The 25,850-nt window shown below is 38.6% G+C and overlaps 1 protein-coding gene across 2 annotated transcripts in view; it reads left to right on the top strand.

Annotated features, from left to right (window-relative positions):
- LIMS1 (LIM zinc finger domain containing 1) overlaps positions 1–18,211 on the top strand; it is a 62,464-nt gene extending 44,253 nt beyond the window's left edge. For both annotated transcript variants that reach the window (XM_003792899.2, XM_003792898.3), the window contains exons 3-10: positions 4,040–4,106; positions 6,247–6,367; positions 6,792–6,941; positions 9,810–9,960; positions 10,437–10,529; positions 12,299–12,347; positions 13,985–14,060; positions 17,666–18,211. In XM_003792899.2, coding sequence (XP_003792947.1) covers positions 4,040–4,106; positions 6,247–6,367; positions 6,792–6,941; positions 9,810–9,960; positions 10,437–10,529; positions 12,299–12,347; positions 13,985–14,060; positions 17,666–17,780 — 822 coding nt within the window. In that variant the 3' untranslated portion in view covers positions 17,781–18,211. The remainder of the gene's footprint in view (positions 1–4,039; positions 4,107–6,246; positions 6,368–6,791; positions 6,942–9,809; positions 9,961–10,436; positions 10,530–12,298; positions 12,348–13,984; positions 14,061–17,665) is intronic.
- Positions 18,212–25,850: the final 7,639 nt, after the last annotated feature.

Genomic DNA, 25,850 nt, shown 5'->3' with positions numbered 1-25,850 from the left:
GAGTCTCCTGCCTCAGCCTCCCAAGTAGCTAGGACCACAGGCGCCCGCCGCAACGGTTGATGCCATCATTGTTACTTGGTGGGCCCGGGCTGTATTCGAACCCACCACCTTAGGTGTATGTGGCTGATGCCTTAGCCACTTGAGCCACAGGCGCCGAACCAAATCATACATAATTTAAATTGCACATGAACTTTGTGGCCACCCTGTAGAAATATTCCAAACTGGGATGGACTGAGCCAAGGGCCAGGGACAGTAGGGCACAGGCTCACAGCTGTTATTCCAGCTAATCTGGAGGCTGAGGCCAGGACCAACCTGTGCAACATGGTGAGATTCTGTTCCTTAATGAGATTTCAATCATCAAGATCATTGCAGCCTTGAATATCTAGGTTCAAATGATTCTCCCACAACAGCCTCTAGAGCAGCTGGGACTACAGGTACATGCCACTACACTGGCTACTTTTTTTTTTTTCAGTAGATACAAGGTCTCACCATGTTGCCCAGGCTGGTCTCAAAATCTTGGCCTCATGATGTCCGCCCACCTCAAGCTTCTAAAATGCTGGGATTATAGGCATGACCTACTATACCTGGCCCCTCTTATATATTTTAAATCATCTGTAGATTATTTATAATACCTAATACAACTTAAATGATATGTAAACAGTTGTTCCTGTGTCTTTAAACTTTTTATTACTTTTTATTTTTATTGTATTTTTTTTATTATTTGGTTTTTTCCTAAATATTTTCAATCCACAGTTGATTGAATCTAAGGATGTACAACTTGTAGATATGAAGGACTGAATGTACTTGATTTTTTTTTTTATTGTTTTATGTTTATTTTGTTTCATTTGTTTTGTTTTCTGAGACAGAGTCTCACTAGGCTAGAGTGTAGTGGCATCACAGCTCACAGCAATCTCAAACTCCTGGATTCAAGCCATACTCCTGCCTCAGCTTCCCAAGTAACTGGGGCTACAGGCACCTGCCACAACATTTGGCTAATTTTTCTATTTTTAGTAGAGATGGGGTATCACTATTGCTTAAGTTGGTATTGAACTCCTGAGCCTCGGCCTCCTAGAGTGCTAGGATTATAGGTGTAAGCCACTATATCTGGCCTATTTTTTTGTTTGTTTATTTGTTTTGTTTTGTTTTGAGAAAGGGTCTGCCTCTGTTGCCCAGGCTAGAGTACAGTGGCATCGTCATAGCTCACTGCAACCTCAACTCCTGGCCTCAAGCAGTCCTCCTGCCTTGGTGTGTTTTATTAATTAGTATATAATTTATACATATTATGCAATACAGTGTGAGGTTTTGATACATGTATACATTGTGTAAAAGTTAAATCAGGGTATTAAGCATATCTGTCACTTCATTTATTTTATCACTTCTTTGTGATAACATTCAAATTCTTCTAGCTATTTTGAAACATACAATACAATATTGTTAACCCTGCTCACCCTACTATGCTCTAGACCACCATAACTTAACACTCCTACCTAACCGTAATTTGTACCTGCTGAACAACCTCTGTCATTGTCCCTACTCTCTCCCTTCCCAGCCTCTGGTAACGGCTATTCTAATCTCTGTTTCTAGGAGATCACTTTTAGAGTCCACATATGAATGAGAGCAGTAATAATTCTCTCTCTGTGCCTGACTTGTTTAACATAATCCTCCAGTTCAACCATGTTGTTTCAAATGACAGGATTTCTTTTTTTTTTTTTATGGCTGGATAGTGTTCCATCATGTATATATGCCACATTCTCTTTATTCACCCATTGACGAACACTTAGATTGATCTAATATCTTGACTGCTGTGACTAGTGCTGCAGTGTACATGGGAGTGCAAATATCTGTTCAATATCCTGATTTCATTTTCTTTGGATAAATACCCAGAATATGATGGCTGGATCATACAGCAGTTTTGTTAATTACTGCTAAAAGCTAAACATCAGACTTCTATGCATCCATATGAAGATATTGAACAAAAATGTACCTTCATAAATAACTTCTAATTTTGACTACACATAACAATGTATTATGACAGGAGTATTAAGTTACTATTGCTTATTATTTTCTGTTAATGAACTCTTAAAAATGGATAAATTAAGTCAGGTGACTGGGAGTCTAAAGCAGGAGGATCGTTTGAGCCCAGGTGTTCGAGATCAGTGGGCAACACAGCGAGATCCCCTCTTCAAAAACAGGGGGGGAAAGGAATACATTAACTGTATTAGAGCTCACTCATTTGCATTTAAAAAATGAAATTAAGATTTTTCTAGCAGAAAATAAATCTGTTTTAGCAGATTTGACAGTGAAAACTAACTTTGCCAGTTAAATTGTAGATAGGTTCGTTAAAACAGCCATAATTGAGGAAATTGGGTTGACAACTGATATATCATGACAGATGAGTTTTGATAATCAAATAGTATATGATTTTTGGCATATAACTGGAAAGGAGCTCAAAGATTCAATGGGAGACATTGCTATAACAATTCCCACAACTTATACGAAAAAGGTTTCTTAGTACTTACATATTTTTTAAAAAAGCATCCCCCAAAATAGAAAATAGACCTAGAATTAATGTTGAACCTTGACCCATTGAGCAATAAGTTGTATTTATCCCTGGGCACATGAAATAATTGGGGGGGGGGTAGCCCTACTCATCTCACTAAGATAGGCTTTTCAAGTAAAGAAATAGTTAAATAAAAAAGTTTAACATTTATAACATATTTATGTTTTTTTTTTTTTTTTTTTTTTTGAGACAGAGCCTCAAGCTGTCCCCCTGGGCAGAGTGCCGTGGCATTACAGCTCACAGCAACCTCCAACTCCTGGGCTCAAGCGAGTCTCCTGCCTCCGCCTCCCAAGTAGCTGGGACCACAGGCGCCTGCCACAACGCCTGGCTATTTTTTGGTTGCAGCCGTCATTGTTGTTTGGCGGGTCCGGGCTGGGGATTCGAACCCGCCACCTTAGGTGTACGTGGCTGGCGCCTTAGCCGGTTGAGCTATAGGCGCCAAGCCAACATATTTATGTTTTGATCATTTGTATTCTAGTCATTGTAATGAGAATACAGAAGAAAATATTAACCTTTAGAGCCTTATGGATTCAGAAAATAAGACAGATTTTAAAATTTTATGTTACATGTGTATATACATTTTAATTACAAAGTATGGTAGGATGATCAGTTAAGTTAAAAATATATTAGGGTAAAATCAGAAGAAACTAAATGAAAATAATTCAAGAAAAGAAATGAAGAATAAAATTTTCAGCTGTCACAGAGGATATTTTTAAATGAATTTTGGTAATTTTATTTTTATTTTAATTTATTTTGAGACAGAGCCTCAGCTGTCGCCCTGGGTAAAGTACTGTGGCATCACAACTCACAGCAACCTCCATCTCCTAGGTTTAAGCAATTCTCTTGCCTCAGCCTCCAAGTAGCTGGGACTACAGGTGCCCGCCACAGCACCCAGCTATTTTTTGGTTGTAGTTATCTTTGTTTTTTGGCAGCTCTGGGCTGGATTTGAACCCGCCAGCTCTGGTGTATGTGGCTGGTGGCTTAGCCACTTGAGCTACAGGTGCCGAGCCTAATTTTGGTCATTTTAAAATTAAAATGTGCTAAAATATGTAGGCTTTGTAAATATTTCAGCTTACAGTGAAAATTTTTAGATTTTAGCCTAAAAATATGAGCGGGGGCTTGTACATATGCATATTTTCTGGTTAGAGGAGTGGTTCATAGATCTCACTGGCTTCCAGGTAGATTAGGTAAGCCAGAAACAGTTAAGTGCAGTCAGAGGCAGGGTCACCAGGCTCTGAGGCATTACATTCATCCTAGCCTGAACTTGTTCAGGATACCTTTCCTGTACCAACATGTAGGTAGGAATATGGAAGGTTACAAAAGGATGTCTGCTTTTAAAAATCTCAGGAGAATTATAAATTTGCAGGATAGAACTCTCAGTTCAAAACATCTTCCTCTTTTCTGTATATCTCCATTGAATAATTATTTTCCTCCTGTGATTGTTTCATATTTGTAAGTTAATAGTGCTTTCTCTTTCAGTTTGAAGGAAGAAAATACTGTGAACATGACTTTCAGATGCTCTTTGCTCCTTGTTGTCATCAGTGTGGTAAGTTTTACTGCTGATTGTAAAGTAAAAAGTGAGTTTCAAAATCACTTCGGTCACTAACTACCGGCACTCTGGGAGGCTGGGATGGGAAGATCCCCTGAGCGTGGGAGTTTGAAGTTGCTGTGAGGTAGGCTGATGCCACTGCACTCTAACCGGGGCAACAAAGTGAGACTGTGTCTCAAAAAAATAAAAACAAAGCAAAAAACCTCACACATTTATTATAAAAAGTGAAAAAAATGTATAAAATAAATAAAGATATTAGTGATAAAAATCATTTTTGGTACTCAGTTATTGGTAGGCACTTTATCAGTTCTTTTCTCTATTATTAATACACATACGTAACAAACTGGAAGAATATCAAAACCTGGGCTGGGCACCTGTAGCTCAGTGGGTAGGGTGCCAGCCACATACATCAGGGCTCCTGGGTTTGAACCTGGCCTGGGGCTGCCAAACAATAATGAGAACTACAACCAAAAAATAGCAAGGTGTTGTGGCAGGCACCTGTAGTCTCAGCTACTTGGGAGGCTGAGGCAAGAGAATTGCTTAAGCCTAAGAGTTTGAGTTTGCTATGAGCTGTGATGCTAGGGCACTCAACCAAGGGTAACATAGTAAGACTCTGTCTCAAAAAAAAAAAGAGAGAGTATCGGTTTGGTGCCTGTGGCTCAAGCAACTAAGGCGCCAGTCATATACACTTGAGCTGGAGGGTTCAAATCCAGCCCAGGACCGCCAAACAACAATGATGGTTGCAACCAAAAAATAGCTGGGCATTGTGGCAGGTGCCTGTAGTTCCAGCTACTTGGGAGGCCGAGGCAGGAGAATCGCTTGAGCCCAGGAGTTGGAGGTTGCTGTGAGCTGTGATGCCAGGGCACTCTACCCAGGGTGATAGCTTAAGGCTCTGTCTCAAAAAAAAAAAAAAGAATATCAAAACCTGAAGATAGTTCGGGGGGGGGGGGTGGGGGTTGAGACAAAGCTGATTTTTAAAGACATCTAGTGTCTAGGTGTGTATATTTAGGTAACTAGGACTCCTATTAGTTGGTCTTTTGGAGTGTTCTTTTCTTGTGTTAGTGCATCCTTTATCTAGTCAGGGGTGTCCAGCATGTGCTCACAGACCACATGCAAAAAGCTTGTGTGATGTCCAGAAATAAGTATGCAGGCACCTTTTCTTTGTTTATTAGGTGTCCTTAGTGTTCATGTATTTAATATGTGGCACAAGGTAGCTCATTCTTCTAATTTGCAACAGAGAAAAACAAGGTTGGACACCCCTGAAAGTTTTTGGGTTTTCAAGGAAAGAGACTGGGAGGATATCAGCAAGGTGCTTAAGATGCTTATAGAAGCTTGGGCTTGCCCTGATGGTACAAAAGTGCTTGACTTGCTTTCATTTTAGCCACTTCACTGGTTGCTAATAGCTCTATTAGGTTTCCAGAGATTGAAGAAATTAAATAGGATATTCTAAAAGTATAGTGAAAAAAAAATAAATATGGGTTATAAGAATTTGCTATAGATTTCTGTGTTAACACTGAGCAGAAATTAAACGAGAGGCATTCAATAAATCCTGTTCAAAAGGGGAAAGCTAGTTCCGGGATGTGATAAAATAGCCCCAAAATACTAAGGCCAGGCACTGCAGCTCACACCTGTAATCTTAGCAATCTACGAGCCTGGGGCCAGAGGAATATTTGAACTCAGGAGTTTGAGACCAGCCTCAGCAAGATCAAGACCCTGTCTCTACTAAAACAAACAAACAAAACAACTAGCTGGGCCCCATGGTGGGTGCCTGTAGTTTCAGCTACTTGGGAGGCTGAGGCAAGAGGATCTCTTAAGCAAGCCCAAGAGTTTAAGGTTGCTGTGAGCTATGACACGACAGCACTGTACACAGGGCACAGAGACTCTTATCTCAAAGAAAAAAAAGAAAAGCTCCCAAATATAGCCACTGAATCAAAAACAAGGACTCAGATGAAATTAAAACCATTTTTTGTTTTGAATGTGGTGCTTGCTCTGGTAGACACAGGCATATTAATAAATAAAAAGCCCTCTTTTTTCAAGAAAGATTTAAATAGATATTTTTGTCACCTTATTTGCTTTCAGCAAATAAGGTGCCACACTTATTACTTAGTAACATTCTGTGTATGTGACTTCCCCACAGGTGAATTCATCATTGGCCGAGTTATCAAAGCAATGAATAACAGTTGGCATCCTGAGTGTTTCCGCTGTGACCTCTGCCAGGAAGTTCTGGCTGATATTGGGTTTGTCAAGAATGCTGGGAGGTAGGAGTTTCCATCCTTGTCGGATGTGGGTGGACAACATGACTATTACAAGATGGTATTTTCCCTGTGGGATGCAAAGCAGTGCTCTAAGACCCCTGAATGTAGGTCCTGGGGACCAAGACACTGTAGTGCACTGACTCTGTGATGCCCACTCGGAAAGAGTTTCTGTGCATGGGACACAACTGCTCCATGCACAGCTGAGTCACTAATAGGGAGAGGTACACAGATGGACTTTCTTTAAAATCAGTTGAGACACTGGGGTTGGAACACATTTTTCCTGTAGCTTGATTCTGCTTTAAAACACAGGAGTGATTTTTAAAGAAATGGTTTCTTTAATTTCTTTTCAGAGATAAAGGAAGTATATTTCTTTTTAATTATTAGGAAAAAACTAGGATTTTAAATTTAAGTTCTGACTCTTTTTTAGACACCTGTGTCGCCCTTGTCATAATCGTGAGAAAGCCAGAGGCCTTGGGAAGTACATTTGCCAGAAGTGCCATGCCATCATTGATGAGCAACCTCTGATATTCAAGAATGACCCTTACCATCCAGACCATTTCAACTGTGCCAACTGCGGGTATTATGACTTTTTTCTTTTTATGACATAGTGAAATTAAAAGATTACATTTATCTACATTTCTGATTCTCCAGCAAACAAAATTGTGTTTCTCTACATTTTAGTCTGAAAAATTTTAAAACTATAAAAGAGTTAAGAGAATAGTATAGTGAATACTTTTCATTTAGCTTTTCCAGTTAATGTTTTGCCACACTTGTGTGTGTGCACGTACGTACATACATACCTTTAATTTTTTTTTTCACTGAACAGTTCAAAAGTAGGTTGTAGACATCATGACTCTGACCATACATCTAAGAAGGGCATTTTCCTATAAAACCACAAAAATCTTTTTTTTTTTTAGAGACAGAGTCTCACTATGTTGCCCTCAGCAGAGTGCTGAGGCATCACAGCTCATAGCAGCCTCCAACTCCTGGGCTTAGGTGATTCTCTTGCCTTAGCCTTAGGCGCCCAGCCATTTTTGTTGCAGTTTGGCTGGGGCCGGGTTCGAACCCACCAACCTCGGTATATGGGGCCGGTGCCCTACCCACTGAGCCACAGGTACCGCCCAGAAACCACAGTAATGTTATCATACTTAAGAAAGTTACCAGTAATTTTGTAGCGTGTGTATCTGATATCAGTCCATACACATATTAAAATATCCCCAGTTATCCCCATGTTTTTCCTTTTTTTTTGAGACAGAGTCTCACTATATCACCCTCAGTAGAGTGCCCTGGCGTCATAGCTCACAGAAACCTCAAACTCTTGGGCTCAGGCGATTCTCTTGCCTCAGCCTACCAAGTAGCTGGGACCACAGGCGCCCGCCACAACACCCAGCCATTTTTTGGTTACAGTTGTTATTGTTGTTTAGCAGGCACAGGCCGGGCTCAAACCTGCCGCCTTCAGTGTATGTGGCTAGAGCCCTACTCATTGAGCTATGGTCACCGAGCCATCCCATGTTTTTCTAATACAAGATCCAAGAACAACAAAATAAATCTTATCTCTGTACATACATAACTTTTACAGTTGTAACAAATAGATGTTAAATTACGTTTGTTTAATTTTGCTTGATTTATATCTAAAAAGTATATATTTGTTTGTCTTCAGAAAGTTATAAATTGTGAATTTTCTGAATTTGCTACTTAGTATAAAAATTTGGTGTAAAAAGATTCTTTACTATCGTCAATATGAGCTAAATTATAGAGGGGAGGGGGAAAACAGATTTAATCGATTAAGAAAACAGTTTTATGGTATAAGTTCAGCCACCTCATCTTTTGTGATTGAGTTATCAGTTTGTGCCTTATCAGGTTTTCCCTGTCTTGCCTCTTGTGGGATTTTTCTTTGTCCACTTTTCATTAGGATCTCTTAGAGAATTATTTATAACAGATGAAATTCAGGGCAGTGCCTGTGGCTCAGTGAGTAGGGTGCTGGCCCCATATACCAAGGGTGGTGGGTTCAAGCCCAGCCCCGGACAGACTGCAACAAAAATAGCCAGGTGTTGTGGCAGGTGCCTGTGATCCCAGATGCTTGGGAGGCTGAGGCAAGAGAATTGCCTGGGCCCAGGAGCTAGGGGTTGCTGTGAGCTGTGATGCTACAGCACTCTACCCAGGCCAACATAGTGAGACTCTGTCTGGAAAAAACAAAACAAAACAGATGAAATTCAAACAAGTCCATTTGGCTGATTGGAGTCATCTCCAGCCAAATTTTTATTGACACAAGATACTGAAAATAATAGCTAATTTGAGCATTTGGAGAAAATTATGGTCATTTCATTGTTTATTTTCTATTAACCTATAACTGTTCTTAACAGTTTATGAAAATAACTGCTAATAAATGGAACTAGTTTCCAAACTCTTCAGTTTGCTTGGAAAGGTAGTGTCTTAGTCCATTTTTCACAGAATCCCACACACTGGGTAATTTATAAGGAACATAAGTTTATTTGGCTTATGGTTCTGGAGGCTGGGAAGTGTAGCCTCTGGTGATGACCTTTTTGGTGTATTGTAACATGGCAGAGGGCATCACATGGAAGAGAGAAAGGGGGAGGGAGAGTTGGGGGCTGAACTCATCCTTTTATAAGGAATGTACTCCCTCAGTAATGGAACTAATCCATTTTTTTTCTTTTTGAGACAAAGTCTCCCATTGTTGCCCTAGGCTAGAGTGCTGTGGCACGATAGCTCACAACTAGCAACTTCAAACTCCTGGGCTCAAGCAATCCTCTTGCTTCAGCTTCCCAAGTAGCAGGAACTACAGGGACCTGCCATGATGCCCAGCTAGTTTTTCTATTTTTAGTGGAGACCAGTTCTTGCTTTTGTTCAGGCGGGTTTTGAACTCTAGAGCTCTAGCAATCCACCTACGCTGCCCTCTGAGAGTGCTAGGATTACAGGTGTGAGCCAGCAGACACTAATTCATTTATGAGGGCAGAGCCCTTATAACCTAATCACTTCTTAAAGGTCCCATTTCCCTACACCTGTGCATTGAGAATCACGTTCCCAGCATAAGAACTTTGGGGGACACATTCAGTCCATAGCAGGTAGTATTACTCAGTGTACCCGCAGCACTGTGATTATTCCCTGAAGCTTTTTAAGGAAGACAAATGGGCTAAAATGTAACATGATGATATGAGAAGGAAATGATGAATATTGGGGTGGCGGCATATATCTGACCTATCCTTGTATTTTATTATTGTTATTATACAATACAGATGTTTGTAATCTGAAACTTGCTCAAGCCTGTGAATTCAGGTTACTCTGATCACATCTAATGGGGGGGGGAACTACCAGGAATGATCACAGTAATATCTTTTAGCACCTTCTAAAAAGTTTGCTAGCCACATTTGGTTGCCAGTCTCTCTCTCAGTAGTAATATTCAGTTGGGCATCTTTCTCATGGCCAGGAAGGAGCTGACAGCTGATGCCCGGGAGCTGAAAGGGGAGCTGTACTGCCTGCCGTGCCATGATAAAATGGGGGTCCCCATCTGTGGTGCTTGCCGTCGGCCCATTGAGGGGCGTGTGGTCAATGCCATGGGCAAGCAGTGGCATGTGGAGGTGAGTTGCGAACAGCGTAGGGGGTAACCAGTACTTTGGAATGTCCATGGTTCAGGTGTGCTAGCAAGACTAGGAAATTCTAAAGGTTAAAGAATACAGAATACACACATATTACTTTCGCGATTCTCTCAGTAAGAGATAAGATGTGCGCTTTAGTTCTTAAATCCTTCTTGAAGCAAGAAGTGTTATGGTCTTCTGAATCCAGTAGCAGCTATTTACAGATCCTACTAAGATGTTCATCTCTTTACTCGTTTTGTGTTTTGTGTTTGAATAGGCTGGGGTTTAAAATAACCCGACAAAGACTGGCACACAATCTAAATTAAGACTGTAAATGTATTGTGGGGTTACTTACGGCCAAATGAAATGGCTGCCTCAAACCTTCATGTATTTTCTCTGAGGATAGATTAACTTTGGGATTTATTTCATTAGGTATAAAATGGGCAATTCCAAAAATGACTTTTGGCAATTTTTTCCAGCATTTTGTTTGTGCCAAGTGTGAAAAACCATTTCTTGGACATCGCCATTATGAGAGGAAAGGCCTGGCATATTGTGAAACCCACTATAATCAGGTATTTTACTGATATACTTTTATAAATTTAAGCTTGTTAATATTTTAGCTGCAAGGAAATCTATTGTAAAATATACATTGGTCTATAGAGATTTGTTTTTAAATTTTTATTTGGGAAATAAATTCAGACTCAGAAAAATTATAAAATAAAAATAGAAAGAATACCTGTAGACCTTTTATGCAGATTCACCGTTTGCATCATCATTTGCACCTGTTAGATCTTGCTGTATAAAAAACAAACACATATCGGCAGCACCATAGCTCAGTGGGTAGGGCTCCAACCACATACACCAAGGCTGATGGGTTCAAACCTACCTGGGCCAGCTAAACAGCAATGACAAATGCAACAACAACAAAAAAAATAGCCAGGTGTTGTGGCAGGCGCCTGCAGTCTCAGCTACTTGGGAGGCTGAGGCAAGAGAATTGCTTAAGCCCAAGAGTTTGAGGTTACTGTGAGCTGTGATACCACAGCACTCTACTGAGGATGTGACATAGTGAGACTCTGTTTCAAAAAAAACCACACCCATATCTTTATACATTTATATAATTACATGCAAAGTTCTTTTAATGAAACATTTGATAATAAGCTTTAATGAATCATCATCCTTTACTTTTAAAGACTTCAGTGTAGATTTCCCAAGAATATGGAACTACTTTATTCAACTATAGTCATTAGTGTTAATAACTTTATCCATTTATTTAAAATTTTGTCACTTGACCCAATAATGTCCTCGTAGGACTTTGTTTCCACTCCTGTACTAGACCTAGTTTATCATGTTTCCACTCCTGTACTAGACCTAGTTTATCATGTTTCTTCGCCTACTTAAATCTGGAACATTTTTAGAGCCTTTAAAAATTTTTTTTGATGACATAGACATTTTTGAAGACTATAGATTCCCTTCCACCCTTAATAAATTGCTTTTTATTTGAGTTCATCTGCTGGTTCCTCATAATTAGACAAGATGAAACACTCTAGGCTACAGCACTGCGTAGGTGGTGAGGTGCCCTCGCAGGGCCTTGTCTCTAGAGGGCTCTGCATCCCTGATGGTAGAGGTCACCCAGGCTGAAGCTGACTGGTACCTCCACCATGAATTATTTCCTTCCCTCTCATGCAAGTAGTAAGCAATTTGTGGACATTCATTTTACAAACACGTAAATGTCCTGTTCCTTGTCAAACTCCCCCCTAGATTTAGTGCCCCTGACAATTCTTGCCTGCTCTAGTTGCAAATGACAATTCTCCAGTCCTACACCCTATGCTTATTTGGTCCTCAGCTCTCTGCCTGAGCAAGGGCCTGCTTTCCTCCCCCATTTATGAGTTTCTTTATCTTCCTTATCCAAATGAATTCATAGTTCTGGATTTAGATAGCCAGCTATTTGTTTTTAAGTGATAGAAAGAACTAAAACTATATTGGCTCGGCACCTGTGGCTTAAGCAGCTAAGACACCAGCCACATACACCAGAGCTGGTGGGTTCAAATCCAGCCCAGGCCTGCCAAAAACAACAATGACAGCTGCAACCCAAAATGGCTAGGTGTTGTGGCGGGCGCCTGTAGTCTCGGCTACTTGGGAGGCTGAAGCAAGAGAATTGCTTAAGGCCAAGTGCTGTGAGCTGTGGTGCCACAGCACTCTACTGAGGGCAACATAGTGAGACTCTGTCTCAAAAAAAAAAAAAAAAAAAACCAACTAAAACTATATTAAATATTCAGTGTTCAGTGTTCTAAAATTTAATTCTACCACATCTTGAAATTTTACCATATTTTTTCATTTTCAGCTATTCGGCGATGTTTGTTTCCACTGCAACCGTGTAATAGAAGGTGATGGTAAGTATCTGTGTGGATTTTATATGGCACTGTTTTGATATAAAAGTAATGCTTGGGTAATGTGAAAATTGAAAGGTTGGTAATTGGTATTGTTTGGAATGGGATCATTATCAGTTTCTTTTTCTCTTTTCTTTGGCATGTTTCCCAAGTCATCTATAGTAGTAAGATAATATCCAAGAGTTGAATTTGTTACTCATTTATAATACTTAGGCACTGCCACAGTGTTGTTATGCTGGGCAATTGTGGGAACCCTTCCTGGTGGATCCAAGACTTGTTTTTTATTTCCAGTTCTGGAAGCTCTGCAGTGTTTATCAGGAACAGTTTAATCTGCTGTGGTAGTTAGGAAGAGTCACTTTGACCTGTACATGCTAAAACCTGGCATTTACTAGCAAGCATTCCAGCGACTTATCAGCCTTACACTGGGTAATTATGTTGGGCTGGCCGACTGGAACAGAAAGGAAGCAGCTGTGTTTGCTCATGGTCACGAGCACAATTCTGCCAGAGACTTCCTGGCAAAGTTTTAAACTAGCCTGTTTTTTAGCATGATTCACGGTTCTCAGCAGACTTTACCTAACTGAGGAAATACTTTCTGAAACACAGTTTATGTGCAGTTTGCAAAAAGGCTAGTTCAGGAAAACAATCTTTAGTGCCATTGAAAAGAAACCCTTCCTACATGAAACAGTGGCCAGGTGAAAGAGGCTGTCAAAGGAGGCTATTTTCCTACTGTAAGCTTAGGAAAAAAGGACTCCCACAGGCAAAGAAGTTACCGTCTGGATTTTAAGAAATTATTTGTCTGGTTCCTGTTTCTTTGTTGGGCCAGTGGCAGTAGAGACAGAAACAGCAGAGTGTGCTGATCAGCAAGCACTCTGCCAGAAAAGCTTACCTGAGTGGCACAGGGTGCACACGTTGCTGCTTTGTCCATGGGCTGAGAGGGCACAGTCGTTGGTATAAGACACGGGATGTATCATTGATATGCCTCACAGGATACTTAAGGAAAAAGAAGAATTAATACAGTTGCCCTCAGTATGAGAGCTTCACACCTATGGATTCAACCAATCATGGACAGAAAATGTTCTGGAAAAAAAATAACAGTACACCAATAAAAATAATGCAAATAACAAAACAGTACATTATAATGACTATCATTAACCTTGTATTAGGTAAGTAATCTAGAGATGATTTAAAGTACAGGAAAAAAAATGTATGTAAGGTATATGCATTTTATATCTGGGACTTGAGTATCTGAGATTTAGAACTAATCTCCTGCAGATACTGAGGGACAACTATATAAATAATGGTTGAAAAGGCAATAATAATTTTCCCTAAATTAAAGCCTTTAGTCACAGAAGATATAAGTGTTTGGTTTGTGTATTTATTTAATAATATTAAAAAATAGTCCTAATAAATTATTAAACTTGATTGAATCAATATACATTAATTATTGGCACTGAGCTTTTTAGCTATGGGATTCTTCTGCAAGTAAAGAACCTCCCTAGAAAGAAGTCTTGAGAATCTCTTCCAAGTGACATGGAAGTAGCCTTAGAATAAGTAGTTCTGTTTTAGATTTGGAAGATTTAAGCTGCCCACTTCCTGCACCCATGTATCCATGTGACCAAATCTCTCTCCTCCTCCTCCAGTGGTCTCTGCTCTTAACAAGGCCTGGTGTGTGAACTGCTTCGCCTGTTCTACCTGCAACACTAAGTTAACACTCAAGTAAGTCTATGGTTCAGTCCAGTGGGGATCCTGAGACTCAGAACTCTGGGGTGAAGAATTTAAAAAAAGAATTATTTAATCCCTTATTACTTCTTTCTGCTCAGGCCTTCTGAAAGTAAAGTTTCTTCCTTTAATTGTTCCCTGTTCTTTCTTCTTTCTATTCCTTCTTTGTCCTACTCAAAGGGATAAATTTGTTGAAATTGATCTAAAGCCAGTCTGCAAACACTGTTATGAAAAAATGCCAGAAGAATTTAAGAGGCGACTTGCCAAACGGGAGAGAGAAGCAAAGGATAAGGACAAGCAGAAAAAGAAAAAGCCAGTCTGTTTGTAAACTTTTCTATCCCTTCTATCATCATTTTCACTGCTTTCCTCTTTGGTTAGTCTTTTGAAATATGTTTTTGTTCTGTTTCCGTCTTTTGCTCCCCCTACCCCTCTTTTTGGCATGTATTTGTAGGCGTCAGAGATCTAAACACAAGTATTTGTCCTGCATAGAGTTGGTCCTTTTGCATAATTATTAAAATGATAAAGATTAAATAAATAAGTTACATACCTAATACCAGCTTGTGCTAATATATTTCACTTATTCTGTAGTTATTCTAACCTTTTTTAAAATTACAATACGCTATAGATAACTTCTCTTTCATTTTTTAAAATGGATTCAAAGGGAAGAATTCCAGTCTCTTAATAGACATGAGGAAAAGTTTTAAAGTGTTTTTGTCTGATAACTGCAGCTTTTAAGATCCTGGCTTTGGTTTCTTTGCCTAAAATCATTTAATTGATAAATTCTAAGTATTGTTTGATATTTTTTTAAATGCATGTATTCTAAGTTCTGTATGAAATTTTTTGGCATGTATTATATCTAAACAAAGTCCATCTAATTTAAATTAGATATCTTCTCTATGATGTTTTATATGCTTTCATACAATGCCCATATGCTACTGTGTACAAATTCATTTCTTTGATGTCTTCAAGCTGCATTATTCCTGATTTTCATGGACAGTATTTCAATCTTTGAAATTTTATTTAATTACTAACATTATTGTTTCATTTTCTCCCATGACTGCCATTGTGTTTAGAGCTCTAAACTTTTTTTTTTTTTAAGACAGTGTCTCATTCAGTCACCCTGGGTAGTGTGCTGTCACGTCACAACTTTAAGTCTTGGGCTCAAGTGATCCTCTTGCCTCAGCCTCCCGAGTAGCTGGGACTACAGGGATCTGCCACAGCACCTGGCTATTTTTTTTAGAAGCAGGATCTTGGGCGGTGCCTGTGGATAGGGTAGGGTGCTAGCCCCATATGCCAGAGGTGGCGCTTTAAACCCAGCCCTGGCCAAAGAAAAAAAAAAGAGATAGAAGCAGGGTCTCACTCTTGCTCAGGCTGGTCTCAAACACCTGAGCTCAAGAATCTAGCCTCCCAAAGTGCTAGGAATACAGACGTGAGCCACCAAGCCTGGTCCGGGAGCTCTAAAGATTTTATGAAGAGGAATATGTTCTTTTTAAAGAGTAAATTTTTTCTTTATTTTTTGGAAATAGAGTCTCATTATGTCACCCTCGGTAGAGTGCTGTGTAATCACAGCTCATAGCAACCTCAAACTCTTAGTCTTAAGCGATTCTCTTGCCTCACACACCCCCCCCCCCACAAGTAGCTGGGAATACAGGTGCCCACCACAATGCCCGGCTATTTTTTGTTGTTGTTGCTGTTGTAGTTGTCATTGTTATTTAGGAGACCTGGGCCGGGTTCAAATCTGCCAGCCCTAGTGTATGTGGCCGGCACCTTAACCCACTAAGCTACACGTGCCAAGCCAGTGAATTTTTTCTTTTATCAAAAAAACAAAATGGCAGTTACTAGTTTTTGTTCTAAGTAGACCTTAAGAGAAATTAATTCAACTATGTTATTTAAAACAAATTCCCCTTGAAGCATTTGATCTGTCAGTTAAAATATATTTGAATTACTGTCAGCATAACGGTCTCTGAAAAACAGCTGTAAAGTAATTACTAGTATGGTGTTTTAAAATAGAGGATTTTTTTTTTGAGACACAGAACATAAAAGGATAAGATTTTTCATTTTATCTATGTGGGTCAGAATTAACTTTGTTATTAACATAGTTCTTTAAAATGATCTTGAAGCAAATAGTCTAGTTTATTATACTTTAAAAATACATTAAAAATTCTATTAGCTAATTTTTGTCATAGATAACAATATAGCACTAGACTTGGTCCACAAATACTTCCTAAATAGAATTTTACAGATAAGTTATAAAATTGAGTGTTTTACTCAATTCAATATTAAAGACCCTGGATTCCAACAGCAATAAGCTACTGTAATATTGGAAATGTATTACCAATGGTCAGGAGATCATCAAAGAAGTTGTCTTCTCCTGAACTGATTTACAAATAAGTTGATAATATGTATTGCTCTTGCTTTTAAAAAGAATAATTGAGTTCTCCAAACCGCTACCATTTACCATATAATTATGAATGATCTGGTTACATTACTGTTCTTAAGGGGATTAAAAACTTTCTTTTATCTCCCTTACCAACCTTCTGTGAGACAACCAAAATAACCCATCATGACTCAAGATAATTTTTTTTTTTTTGGTGGTTTTTGGCTGGGGTCATCTCTGGTATATGGGGCCGGCATCCCACTCCTTTGAGCCACAGGCATAGCCCTCAAGATAATTTTTTTTGTGGGGGAGCAGTTTTTGGCCAGGGCTGCGTTTCAACCCGCCACCTCTGGAATATGGGGCCAGCGCCCTACTCCTTTGAGCCACAGGCACTGCCCAAGATAATTTTTTTAAAAGATTTAAAGTGATTTTTTTTTTTTTTTTTTTTTTGGTCGGGGCTGAGAGGAAAACAATTTTATACCAGGAGAGATGAAACCTCATAGCTGCCTAATGTAAAATACTAAATAAGGTCATGTTGCCACCAATAAAGAGATCATTCCATTACAAAAAAAAATTCTTTGCTTTAAATACATGTATTCTTCCAGTTGTTCTCATGATACTTTAGATTGACTTTACTTACCTAAGTATATTTACATTAGGTTTTCTGTTTACTTAGCACAGAGTAAAATGTAATACAGAATCTTTGTTACACAGATAGATGTAAAGAACCAATTTATAAGGACCGGCTCAGTGCCTTTAGCTCAGCGGCTAGGGTGCCAGCCATATATACTAGGGCTAGCGTGTTCAAACCCAGCCCAGGCCTGTAAAACAGCAATGACAACTACAACAAAAAAAATAGCCGAGCATTGTGGTGGGTGCCTGTAGTCCCACCTACTTGGGAGACTGAGGCAAGAGAATCACTTAAGCCCAAGAGTTTGAAGTTACTGTGAGCTGTGACACCACAGCACTCTACCCAGGCCAACAGCTTGAGACTCTATCTCAAAAAAAAAAAAACATTTTTTTTTAAGGATAGTTTTTTTAAAAACAATATTGCAAATTTCTTCCATTTACTACAATAAGAATTGAGATTAGAATGATAATCCTTTACTAACATGAACATAGATGTCATCATACAGTGTTTTCATTTAGTTCAGTAAAATTCCATACTAGTTATATGTCTGTTGTATATGTTTCCACTAATTTCTTTCTTTTTATAATTATTTAGGAATAAATTTGTGGAGTTTGACATGAAGCCAGTTTGTAAGAAGTGCTATGAGAAATTTCCATTGGAGCTGAAGAAGAGACTTAAGAAACTAGCTGAGACCTTAGGAAGGAAATAGCTTCCTTGATTTTTTTCCTTCTTCTTCATAAAGACCAGAAATTTGATTTGATCCACGTTTATTTATAAAAGCTGTATCTCAAAGCAGTTGACAGCTAAGAGGACATATAGATTCTTTCATCTCCTTTTTTTCATTAAAAAAGAAAAAATAATTTGTGTATTTCAAACACAGATGAAATCAAGATTCGCCTTTATTAATTAACTCTTATCAATTTGTTGACATGTAGACTATATACCAAAAAAAATCCATGGCGAAATGTTAAATCTTAATTAAAGCCCCCCCCCAAATTAAATGTAACTTTTTAAAATCAAAGGAGTCAGCTTTTAAATGACTCAGGTATAAAAACAGCATAAACATTAATTAACTTTGTATTCAAAAGAAAAGTACTTCTAATTGCTGTTGAGGGAGAATATATAAAAGAAAAATAACCAAGAAAAACAATCTTAGTATTATTTAGTTTATCAAACTGGTAGTTATAAAATGAATGAATACACATACTATTACTAAAACAAGGAATAAGTGTATTCAGAACTACTTTTTTTAATGTAATAATTACTATGCTTAGTTTTATATTTTGCTCTCCTTGCGAATTCTTCTTTATGTGATTACTTAACACAGTAGTTATAGCTAGCTGATAGTAGGTCTTTTAAAATTTTGTGCAAGAAAATTTATACCAGGTATTTGAAAATATGGTATACTTTACAGTAATGGAAAAATGAAGTATTTTTTAATGTGTTTCAGCAATTATGCTTCTCAGCTTACTGTCAAACATGTAGTCTTAGAATAGACAATGAAATTAAATTGTATGTAGCTTGAAATGTATCACTTCAAAAGTACACATTAATGTGTATGTTGGTCATATTGCCTTTAGAACCATGCTAATATCTATGCTTTTATGCAATAAAACTTGCCTTGCCTTAGAAAATACATACTTTAATCAGGAATTCTAGCCATTTCATACAATACTAACCAAAAATAAGGGCATTGACTGAGATTGGTAAACCATTTACCACAGCTGTAATTAAATTAAAAAAAAAATTTTTTTTTCCCTGAGACCTATTGAAGAATACTGTTGACAATGTTTCAGGTTTTTCATTTAAAATCTTATACTTAATTAGACTTTATTTACTAGGTGTAGGAGGTATTAAATTTCATTTTTAAATTGGAAAGGGGTGTTTTAAGTGTCAATTTTAAGTTAAAATTATTATTTTATTTTCATTGAAGAATACGGTTGACAGTGTTTCAGGTTTTTCATTTAAAATCTTATACTTAGACTTTACTAGGTATAGGATTTATTAAATTTTATCTTTAAATTGGAAAGGGGTATTTTAAGTGTCAATTTTAGGTTAAAATTATTTTATTTTCATAAAGTTTTATCCTGATGTTTCTGGACCATTCTTTCTGGATAAATTTGTTGTGTAAAACAAGCTTTATGAACATTTTAAATGTTGCTGCTGCTGTTATCTAAAAAGGAAGTTGCCAAGATAGACTTTTTGGGGAAAATTATTGGTTTTACCAAAAATTGCTGAAATAGTTTTGCCATTAAAAATATCTCAGGATGCTACCACTCTGCCATTAAAATATTTGTATAGTGCATTTTTAAAAATTTTGTGCATGCACTTTATGGAATAAATTGTTTCGTTTAGATAATTTAAAACCAGTAATTTCTTAGTGTTCTCTTAGAGTCAAAAGAATGAACTCGTTACCATGAATGAGTGAAAATAATATGTAGTTTGACCACATGTGCTCAGTTAGTTTAATCTTTGTATTTGACAGAGAATCAAAATCCTTTCAGTGTGCCTTTGTCAGCTAATCTGTGACCAGCAGTGAAAACCATGGAAGTTATTTATTAAATATTATGCTATAATATAAGCAAAATAGGACAAAGTTTGCAATTCAGAGTCTTGATGCTAAATTCTTATATACCCTAAACCAGATACACAGAGCAGAAAAGCAAGTATTTGCATATGTTCTTCATCACTTGAAGATGCATGAAGGCCTGAACTTGACTGATTGCATTTATATATATATATCTCTCTCTCTCTCTCTCTCTCTCTCTCTCTCTCTCAAGGCACTTCCTGTTACTGTAGGTCTCCCCATTGTCTTTTCTGTCTTAACATCTTTCTTGGAAGTTCTACTTGTTCATCCTGTAGTACTTTGGGGTAGTTTAGTACTTTATTCCTTGATAAAGGTATCATTGGAGCCCTCACATGTGGGCAAGAAGAAAAAAATTGAAAAGTTTTAAGTGGCATAAAAGACAAACTCTATCTGGTTCATGGTATTTTTCATGGAGCTTGCCATGGTTGCTGGAAAACTTAGGCTGTAAGCATCTCTTAGTTTTAAAGTACTACAAGGTAGTTTGAAGTAAGTCATTGTTCTTACCAAGTTTCTAAGTCTTCTTAGCAAGCCTAATATAATTGGGGGAAATGGGTGCAAGTAAAACATTCTTTGGATCATATTCAAAGCCTTATTAACACTATACCTGAAATAATAGGTCACTTTGCCTCCTGTTTGCTAAAATAGCCATCTCTAAGTTAAGAAAATGTTGAGGTAGGCTTATAGCATTCTTCCTATATTTCATTTTAGATTGTAAGCTCAGTGGCAGGGATACTATATCAATATTATGTTTTTATATAGCAACCATTGCAGTATACTCTTGGTGCTTAATAAATGTTTGTAATAATATTAACAAAAACCTCTTGTGTCTTGTTTAATTTGAATGGCATATATATGAAATAATGGGTATACATGAAAATTCAGGGATTCATGAATCACTGTGTGCAGTATGCCAAGGTATTCCTCTTCCAGGGCTTGGTCTTCCTCTGGCCCTTCACCTGCCTTAATTGTAGATTCTGGAGGGCTCTGTCTTGCATTCCTTTTTCTCCACTAGGGAGGTAAGATGGGTAATTGCACCTCCATGTGGGAACTATTGTGATGGGATGAGCACAGGGTGTATAAGATCACAATGGCAGAAACCCAAACAGGGACGGGAAGGTAAGGCTTCCTCGAGGACCTGGGTATTGCCAGACTATCAGAAGTTGCTTAGCAGAGAAGGAGGCTAGGGGGGTACGTGTCCCAGGCCCTCTTCCATTCCAGTTTTCTCCATTTTCCTTGGTGGCATCACCATCCATCCTGGCTCTCAAGCTAATTACAAGTTGACTTTGAGTTTTCACTCCCATGACCTCCACCTGCCTTCCTACATCTAACTACTCCAAAATCCATCACCCCAGCTGTGTAAAGGCTACTGAAACATTTCTTCTGCACCCGGCTTGCAGCTGCTGCCTGCCTTGGACTGTCCTCACAGTGCCCCCATCAATCAACTTACCCTTGTTTATTAGCTTCCTTGAAGCAGCAACAAAACAAAACATCTCCCAACTCTTTCCTGTGGCACCTGGGAAGTCTGTTTTTCTTTTAATGGTAATGCACCTGCCAAAGAGAATTGACTGTCTTCCCAGATCCTGACTGGCCCTCTTGTAATAAATGTACCTTTCTCACTTTTGAGACTTGGCTCAGATTCATCCCATTGGGGAAGTCTTTCCCAATTTCTTTAAACAATTCATATCTTTTTCTTTTTCTTTTTTTTTTTTTTTTTGCCCAGTTCTTTGTGTGTACCTCTGGCTTAGTGGTTATGATGTGCATTTTAAATATGGGTTTACATTCCTATCAGAAGGGTGGCTCCCTGAGGGGCAGGATTTTGTCTTTGTATCCTCAGTGCTGGTCACAGTGCCCACCACCAGCAGGAGCTCATTGATTACTGAACTAGTGAACACTTGGGCAGTGTACATCACACTTCTGCCAGAGTCAAGGATTCTGTAAAACAATTAGAATTTCTAAAAGCTAAAAACCAGCACAAAGACCACTTCTGTTCTTTATAAAAACAGAAATGCCTGACTAAGCATGGTTCACATCTGTAATCCTAACACTTTAGGAGGCCAAGGCAGGTGGATCACTGGAGTTAAGGACTTCAAGACCAGGGTCGCCTATGGCTCAAGGAGTAGGGCACCAGCCCCATATGCTGGAGGTGGTGGGGTCAAACCCAGCCCCAGCCAAAAAAAAAAAAAAAAAAAAAAACTGCAAAAAAAAAAAAAGGACTTGAAGACCAACCTGAGCAACAGCGAGACCCTATCCCTACTAAAAATAAAAAAAAAATTAGCCAGACATTGTAGGAGGTACCTGTAGTCCTACTACTTAGGAGGCTGAGGCAAGAGGATAGCGCAAACCCAGGAGCTATGATGCCATGGCACTCTACAAAGGGCGATGGAGTGAGACTCTGTCTCAAAAAAAAGAATAAAGAAATGCCATCACTTCTTTGCTTAAAAATAATCTGTGCCTCTAATATTAAACGCAGGATTCAAAATCCTATAAAGGATCTAAAAAATATGCAAAAAAGCATTTTAAAAAATGGAAGAAATACATCTTGGGCTTAAGCAATTCTCTTGCCTCAGCCTCCCAAGTAGCTGGGACTACAGGCACCTGCCATTAACACCCAGCTATTTTTTTTATTTTGTTGCAGTTGTCATTGTTTAGCTGGCCAGTTTGAACCCGCCAGCCTCAATGCATGTGGCCAGTGCCATAACCATTGTGCACAGGTGCCAAGCCAGTTTTGTTTTGTTTTGTTTGAGACAGAGTCTCACTCTGTCACCCTATGGTAGAGTGCCATGGTGTTATAGCTCACAGTAATCTCACAGTCCTGGGCTCAAGTGATCCTCTTGCCTCAGCATCCTGGGTAGCTGAGACTGTAGGCACCTGCCATGAATAGAAAAACCTGGCTAGTTTTTCTATTTTTAGTAGAGATGGGGTCTGGCTGTTGCAAGCTGGGAAAAGGTGTGGATATCAAGTGGAAGTGAGTGCATACTTTTAAAGCCTAGGACATATTCATCCTTTCACTCGGTTAAAACTGAGGTTTTGAAGCTTAATAAAAGTACTTTGACTCCACCAAGGCACTGTTAGATTAAAAATACTCAGTAACACTACAGAATACAAAAATCAATATACAAAAATCAGTAGTGTTTCTATACACCAACAATGAAGTATCCAAAGAAGAAATGAAGAAAATAGCCCCATTTATTATAGCACCAAATAAAAAACCTGTAGACAGAAATTTAACCAGGATGTAAGAGATCTGTAGACTGAAAAAATTATAAAACTTTGATGAAAGAAATGGAAGAAGGTATAATATAAATAAGTGGAAAAATATCCTGTGTTCATAGATTAGAAGAATTACTATTATTAAAATATCCATACTACCCAAAGTGATCTATAGATTCAACACAATCCCTATCAAAATTTCTTTCCTTCTTTCTTTTTTTTTTGGAGACAGAGTCTCACTTTGTTGCCCTCAGTAGTGCTCTGGCATCACAGCTCACAGCAACCTTAAACTCTTGGGTTTAAGCAATTCTCTTGCCTCAGCCTCCAGAGTAGCTGGGACTAGAGGTGCCTACCACAATGCCTGGCTATTTTTAGAGATGGGGTCTCGCTCTGGCTCAGGCTGGTCTTGTACTCATGTGCTCAGGCAATCCACCCACCTATGCCTCCCAGAGTGCTAGGGCTACAGGTGTGAGCCACTGCGCCCAGCCCCTATCAAAATTTCAATGACCTTTTTCACAAAAAGAGAAAAAAAAATCCTAAAATTTGTATGGAACTGAAGACGACCTTGAAAAATCAAAGTAATTTTGAGCAAAAAGAACAAAGCTGAAGGCATTACAGTGCCCAGTTTCAAACTGTATTACAAAGCTATCATAACTAAAACAGTATGATACTGGCATAAAAACAGACATAAATATAGACACAAAAATAGATACATAAACCAAAGAAACAGAATTTAGAGCCCAGAAATAAATCCACACATTCATATGGTCAAATGATCTTTGACAAAGGTAACAAGAACACAATGAGTAAAGGACAGTCTCTTTGACAAGAGGTTTTTGGGAAATTGGATATCCACATGCAGAACTAAATTGGACCTTTATCTCACATCATAACATAAATAAACTCAAAATGGACTGCAAACTTAAATGTAAGACCTGAAACTAAAACCGCTAGACAAAAACACAGGAAACAGTCTTCTTGACAATGGTGTAGGAAATTGTTTTTTGGATATAATCCCCAAATCACAGGCAACAGAAGCAAAAAAATAGACAAACGGGACGGCATCAAACTTAGCTTCTGTACCACAAAGGAAATCATCAAAAAAGTGAAGGCACAAACTACTGAATGACATAAAATGTTTGGGAACCATACATGTGAAAAAATACATAAAAAACTCAAACAACTCAAAAGCAAGAAAACAAATAACCCAATTAAAAAATACTTGAATAGGCTGGGCACCTGTAGCACAGTGGTTAAGGAGCCGGCCACATGCCCTGAGGCTGGCGGGTTCGAACCCAGCCTGGACCAGCTAAACAACAATGACAAGTACAACCAAAAAATACAGCCAGGCATTGTGGCAGGTGCCTGTAGTCCCAGCTACTTGGGAGGCTGAGACAAGAGAATCACTTAAGCCCAAGCATTTGAGGTTGCTGTGAGCTGTGAGGCTACAGCACTCTACCAAGAACGACATAGTGAGACTCTGTCTTAAAACAAACAAACAAACAAAAATACCTGAATAGATATTTTTCTTTCTTTCTCTCTCTCTTTCTTTCTTTTTTAGAGACAGAGTCTTACTTTCTTGCCCTCGGTAGAGTGCAGTGGCATCACAGCTCACAGCAACCTCCAACTCCTGGGCTTAGGCTATTCTCTTGCCTTAGGCTCTTGAGTAGCTGGGACTACAGGCGCCCGCCACAACACCCTGGCTATTTTTTTGTTGCAGTTTGGCCAGGACAGGGTTTGAACACACCACCCTCAGTATATAGGGCCAGTGCCCTACTCACTAAGCTACAGGTGCCACCCTGAATAGACATTTTTCAAAAGAAGACATACATATGACCAACAGGTACATAAAAAATAGTCAACATCACTAATTAGCAGGAAAACATAAAACCACAGTGCAATAATATCACACATCTGTTAAAACAGACTTGGTTAAAAAGAAAAAAATTACAGTTGTTTTTAAGAATATAGTGAAAAGAGAATTCTTGTACACTGTTGGTGGAGATAGAAATTAGTATATTATGGAAAACAGTATGAAGGTTCTTCAAGAATTAAAAATAGTGGCTCAAAGGAGTAGGGCGCTGGCCCCATGTGCCAGAGGTGGTGGGTTCAAACACAGCCCCGGCCAAAAACTGCAAAAAAAAAAAAAAAATAGAGCTACCATATGATCTAACAATTTCACTTCAGGGCATGTACTCAAATACAATGAAATCAGTATGTCAAAGGGGTATCTGTACTTTTCTTAGTAGCGTCATTCACAAGAACCAAGATAGGGGATTAGAAGGATGAATGGATAAACAAAAAGTGGAGGCAAAGAGATGCAGTAGAATATCATTCTGCTGTTTGGTATTTTTGTTTTTGAGACAGAGTCTCACTCTGTCACCCTGGGTAGAGTGCCGTGGCATCTTAGTTCACAGTAACTTCAAACTCTTGGGCTTGAGCAATCCTCTATGCCTCAGCTTCCTGAATAGCTGGGACTACAGGCACCCTCCACTATGCCTTGCTAGGTTTTCTATTTTTAGTAGAGATGGGGGTCTCACTCTTCTTCAGGCTGGTCTCAAACTCCTGACTTCAAGCAATCCACCTGCCTGGACCTCCTGGAGTGCTGGAATTACAGGCGTGAGTCCCTGCACTTGGCCCCATTCAGCTTTTAATAAAGAAAAAATTCTTATTTGCACAACATAGATGAACCTAGAAGACATATATTAAGTGGAATAAGCCAGACACAGAAAGACAAAAACTACATGCTCTCATTTATATGTGAAATCTAAAAAAGTCAAACTCATAGAAGCAAATAATTTAATGGTATGTGCTACCGTGGGCTGGCTGGTGGTGGTGGAGGGAATGGGGAGATGTTGCTCAAAGGGTATAGTCAGGCAGGAGAAGTAAGTTCTGGAGATCCACTGTGCAGCACAGTTGTCTATAGTTAATGTATTGTTTTGAAGGGCAGAGAGTAGATCTTTTTTTTTTTTTTTTTTTTTT

Source organism: Otolemur garnettii, unplaced genomic scaffold, assembly GCF_000181295.1.
Source record: "Otolemur garnettii isolate 467f Iridium unplaced genomic scaffold, OtoGar3 scaffold00062, whole genome shotgun sequence".
NCBI lineage: Eukaryota > Metazoa > Chordata > Mammalia > Primates > Galagidae > Otolemur > Otolemur garnettii.
The sequence above is the reverse complement of the archived record's forward strand: the minus strand, read 5'-3'. Positions and strand labels throughout refer to the sequence as shown.